Source organism: Monosiga brevicollis, genomic scaffold (genome assembly GCF_000002865.3).
Source record: "Monosiga brevicollis MX1 MONBRscaffold_51 genomic scaffold, whole genome shotgun sequence".
Taxonomy (NCBI): Eukaryota; class Choanoflagellata; order Craspedida; family Salpingoecidae; genus Monosiga; species Monosiga brevicollis.
Window position 1 is genome coordinate 105,607 of NW_001865088.1, and position 5,457 is coordinate 111,063.

General features: G+C 53.3%; 1 protein-coding gene across 1 annotated transcript in view; it reads left to right on the forward strand.

The window, feature by feature from the left end:
* The window catches only part of MONBRDRAFT_30431 (uncharacterized protein), a gene marked incomplete at both ends in the record, with an annotated part of 4,713 nt that extends 1,525 nt beyond the window's left edge, over positions 1-3,188 (forward strand). The window contains 5 exons of the mRNA XM_001750874.1: positions 164-2,134; positions 2,215-2,388; positions 2,470-2,646; positions 2,865-3,010; positions 3,086-3,188. Coding sequence (XP_001750926.1) covers positions 164-2,134; positions 2,215-2,388; positions 2,470-2,646; positions 2,865-3,010; positions 3,086-3,188 — 2,571 coding nt within the window. The remainder of the gene's footprint in view (positions 1-163; positions 2,135-2,214; positions 2,389-2,469; positions 2,647-2,864; positions 3,011-3,085) is intronic.
* Between the last annotated feature and the right edge of the window lie 2,269 nt (positions 3,189-5,457).

Here is a 5,457-nt window from a genome sequence, read left to right on the forward strand (position 1 = left end):
ATAACCTATTGAAAGACGATTTAGCTGAGACAGTAAAGCGGTTCAATTGCACTTCTCTCACAGGAGAGAGAACGATAGAAAACAGGAAGGGAAATATCCAAAAGAAAATGCCACTCACGGTCAGCGGGACCGTACTTATAATCTGGTGGCTAAACACACCCAGAGTGTACGAGAGGGTTCCTCGACGGGCGGCGGCAGCTGCACATCGTCGAGTACATTTATGCAATCCTTCCAGAGGGATCTGGCAGGTGGTCGATGCTTGCACTCCAATACTGCCTTGAACTGGCCTGCCTTCAAAGCGACCATCACCCGCGCCCTCGGCGTCCTCGACCAAGCAGTGCAAGTTCCCGAAGCGCTACAGGGCTGCCTCAGCCAACTGGACCCCAACATTGACAATCTAGAATCGGTACTTGAAAAGATGCAAAGTCTAACAGAGCAGATTGAGCTCCAACCAGTATATCTTGAACTCCAGAACATCTTGGCAAAATGTCCGGCTCCAGCCACCGCGCCCACGACTGCGTTTGAGACGCCACCCACCGACTTTGCAGCAGCTCTGGGCAAACTCGTCATGCTGCACAATGTGGAACCCGAGCGCCAAGAACGGCTTACCAGCACCAATACCAATATCAAGCGGCGGGTGCTGGCGTTGATTGATGCTCTGGACGTCGTGGCAAAGGCGGGTACCACCGACACTGCTTTGATGCATCGCGTGGACACGTTACGGCAACGCGCACAATGCTCGGATGTGAGCGCACCACTTTCGGCCAAGTCGTTACCCGAGGCGTGGGAGCAGCTGTGCCAGGCTCACGAACGTCTCAGCTCGCCCAAACAGAATGGGCTGGAGCAGCTCGCAGACTGGAGAGCAGAACACGATTATGAGCATCAGGACTGGTACCTGGCGTTTGTGCTGCACGAGACACAAGCCCTGTTGCAGCAGCTGCACGATATGATCGACTGGCAGGCCAAGACGCTCTCCGTGGTGACCTTATGCGAAGAATATGCAAGCAGCATCACGCAGAGCAGCGCAGATCAAGTTGTATCCATTCATGAGGAGGTGGCCGAGCTGCAGAAGAAAATTCAGGCAACCACAGCATTCTTGGCTTTTGTGTCAGACGACATGCGAGCTGGTATACAAGCCAACCTGGATGAAGAGAAGGAGCGACTATCGACGTTGCAGCAGCAGCTATCGAAAGCAACACAGGTGGACCAACTGGCAGCACTGGCAGAGCTACTGCACCAACACTTTCCGGCCCTCTTGATCTTTTTGCACCCTGAGCACAGTGCATTGGGTGTACACCTCCGCAAAGTACTTGGCCCCGACCTTCCAGCCAGTCTGATCTTGGAGGCCATGACCGAAGTGGACCAAGTGTTGACGCTCTCCTGCCTGGGTCAGCTTGAGCTCCATTACAACCAAAACCACAAGGTGTACAAAGCTCGTGCAGCGCTGCCGAATCGGCCTGAGCAAGAACAGGATTTGGCTGTCAAGGAGTATGCATTTGCCCAGCAACACAAGCAAAATCAGTGTCGTACGTTTCTGCGCGAGCTTCGCGCCATGCGCCAGCTTGAGCATCCAAACATCGTTCCAGTATTCGGTGCGCTTGTGGGCGTGCATGATGGCCACCCAAGCGCCTATCTGGTGCAGCCGTGGTGTACACAGGGGGATCTGCAGCAGTGGCTCGGCAAGGCGCGGCATCTGGCCACCTCGACCGTCGTTGCGAGTTTGATGACGCAGCTGCGCATGGCCCTGGCGTTTATGCATAGCAAGGGCCTGGTGCATCGGGATGTCAAGCTGAGCAATGTGATGCTGGACGGTGACGAGGACCAACCTGTTGTGCGGCTCGGCGATTTCGACATTGCCAAGGCGGCGGCCGAAGCCACTATGCTACCATGCACAGCCACTGCGTCGTTGGGCACGACTGGCTATGTAGCACCGGAGTTGCTATTTGGAATGGGTCGTGTAGGTGCACGACCGGCACAGGATGCCTTTTCCTTTGGCTGTGTGCTATACAACACCTACATGTTTCCACAGACGGTGCCACCTGCTCGTTTACCCACGGACCAGCTTGCCGACCAATGCACATGGGATGCAGGGGCAGGAGGTGCAGAATGCAGTTTTCCGCACTTGGCGGCTGAGGTGAGTAATATCGCAATATCCCTTGAGCGACAACTGAGCACCGCTTTGATTGTGATTTGCTTTGCTGACCTTTGCTGCAGATGTGCAATTCGACGAGCGAGTTGTACAAGGAAACACGGGCCTTGCTTGCAACAGATCCAAAGCAGCGGCCAATTCTCTTCAGCGCCGGGCAAAGAGTGCAGCGACCTGTCACGACTCAAGCTGTTGGACCAGCCATTGACGTTTTGCGCGACGCACCCGAGCTCATCCCAGAGGTGCGTTGCTTGCCGACATAGTCATATTTACATTATTTTTATCTTGACAAGCCGACTGATTTGACCCCATTGTGTACCAAGGTGGTTGAGCTGCTACAGCAGCTGGGTGCTGACGGGCGGGAGCCAAGCAACATTGCAGTGCGGCGGGTGGAGCGTGTGCAGAACCCCGTGCTGTGGGAACGGTACAGCGCCAAGCGATGGGAGATGCTGCACCGCATTACAAGTCAGGAGCACTATGATCAACTTCATACGGCCACAGTAGATGCGCTCTCGGGCTGTCCAGCTTTGCTTCGAAATACACCCTGTCAAGAGCGCTTGTTGCTTCACGGCATCGCCCCTGACACAATGTTGCGCGACAAGATTGTGCGCCTGGGCATCCCGGCAAGGTGTGGTGGTACTGTTGGGCTGCAGGGTTCTACGTGCGTGTCCTCACATTGTTTTATTGGCGCTGTGTGTCGACTTGAACCTGAGTGTAGAGTCACCAATATGCGACGCCCGGAGCAAACGGCGAGCGTATGCTCATTATTACGCGGGCCCTGTTGGGCCGTGCCTATGTCCATCCTTCGCCTCCTTTCGGGGCGCTGGCTCCCCCGCTGCTGCCCGATGCACCCAACAACGAGCGGTATGTCGATCAAGATGCAATGTCGTCGAGTCCTGTCTCACAGTTTGATGGGACTCGTGTTTGGTTGTCTTGCAGATTTGATTCTGTCATTGCTACACCGCAAAGAACGTTTCGCGAGGTGATATTGTTCGACAATGCCCAGATTTACCCCGAACTAGTCGTCTACTACACTGCCTAGATGTTTTCGTTGAGATCCTTTGTCGTGCAGTCGAATCTGCTCTCCCAGACACTTGTCCTGCTTTTGCACACATCCAGCGTCGTTCACCACAAGGCCTCCTCGTTGGGAATACCCAAAGGTGGTTTGACTTTGCTTGCTCATCCACACACCAGCTTTGAATGTGGGAAGGCGCACAAGTGCGTGTGTTTCAAGTACTTTTGCAATATCTTGGCAGACCGCCATGCCTAATCCGTCTTTGACTACCGTCGTCTCTTCTTGTCCTGATACCTGCGCTTGGACACGCGTCGCACTTTTCCTGTCCTTGGAACCGAGAGCGATTCCGCAGCTATTTCAACGGTGCACCTGGTCTGGTCATTGTGAATACGTTCCAACCGCAGCTGGTAGAATCGACCTGCAGACAGCAAAAAATGTCTTGCTCCTTCCCGACAAACGCCCCCGAAACCCCTGGAAAAAGGGTTCGTCTCGACTGCGTCTCGAGTCGTTGAGGTATCACGGCGTACCTCAACCGTGTGTTGGAAGCAGTGATGAAACTCAGGATTGCCAAAAAAACCTGAGAGACTAACGGGCGTTGACAGAGTGCTCCAATTATGCCTGAACGGCTCATGCTGGTGATGATGATGATGATGATGTCACGACACTCCACCTCGCCCGAGGAGCAGAAACCAGGCGCAAGTGAAAAAAAAAAAAAAAAAAAAAAAAAAAAAAAAAAAAAAAAAGCAAGAAGAAGGACATGAAGCAGAGTCATTGAGCGCGCGCCTCGCACTTGTCCGACCAACTTTTCTTGAACGCGCGTTGCTATGAGCTTGAAGCTGGCTCGCTCGCCGTCAGGAATGGTCGCTCGCACCCGGGCTGGGGATATAAGATTGATATGACTGGAGGGGCAGTTAGCCAACGGGCTTGTAATGTCATGGCAGGCAAAGGGGCAGTACACGTTGTACGTTCAAGCCCCAGTTGTGCGGTGCTTTGGAAACCACTTGTAACAGGCGAGCTGTCATGACGGCAAAGGGCAATACACGTTGTACGTACGCAAGCCCCAGTCGTGGTGCTTTAGAAGCTGCTCGTAACGGGACATGTGGCTGGCAAAGGGGCAGTACACGTTGTACGCACAAGCCCCAGTTTTACAGCGCCTTGGAAGCTGCTCGTAACAGGCGAGCTGTCATGCCAGGCAAAGGGGCAGTCCACGTTGGTACGGACACAAGCTTGACGGAACATTTGCTTGTAAGACTGTTGTTGTTTTGACTTTCCTCTCCGAAAGTAAAAAAGAAGAAGAAAAAGGTGTAAACGTGTGTGTGTGTGTGTGTGTGTGTGTGTGTTCTTCGCATTTTTCTCGTTCTTTGGCTTTTGCCATTTGCCTTTGACTTCTTCTTCCCCTCTTTGGCATCGGTCTCGATCTCGATATCAGCTGACTTGACGTGTCTTGCTTTGTGTGTGTGTGACGACTGATCGCCTGTGCTTGGTACGGGACTCTCCTGGCTGGGGCCTTGGGGCGACGCCAGAACGTTTGATTGAAAGCACTGCTGCCATTTTTTTTGCTTTCAACTGAAGTTGGCCTCACTGATCTCGCCTCACGTGCGGTTGGGCAACCAAGTCCACCGGTCCTCGCAACCAAGTTATTTGTCTCGAGGTGAGTCGTTTGTTGCATCAGGCAGAGAAGAGCAAGGAGCCCGGTGACCGGCTGCCGTTTTGGAAACGGCGCGCGCCTGTCGAATCCCAGTCCGAATTCTGGGTTGTCAGACGAGTTGCGCTTGGAGGGGGCTCATGAGATTGATGGTGGATAGAGAAGCAAGCAAAGCGGTTTGAAGCGGATGGTGAATAGAGAGAGATACCGTTACCATGAGTGATGATGGAGAGCAGCTGTACAGTGCGTGTTATTCATCAGATCCACAAAAGGCGCTGCAGCTGCTGACCAGTTGGGACCAACAACGTATACGAGATGCTGCCCAATACAAAGATAAGGTACGTATGCTGTTTGGTATGATGTTGTGTGATATTGGTTACACTTTGAATATGTCACTGGATGGGGTGACGTTATGGTATAACATGGGACATATACTGCATGTTTGCATCATCCCACAGCTTGGCTTTACACCACTGCACAGGGCCTGCCAATACGGTCATGTCAAGGTGGTGGAGATGCTGTTGAAGCACGGTGCTGATGCTGAAGCCAAGGAGATCGTCAGTACAGTACCTCCCTCTTCCCCCCTTTAACCCCCCTATGCTGGTGCACCTGTACCCCATGATGATGCTGATGATGATGATGCTGTACCTG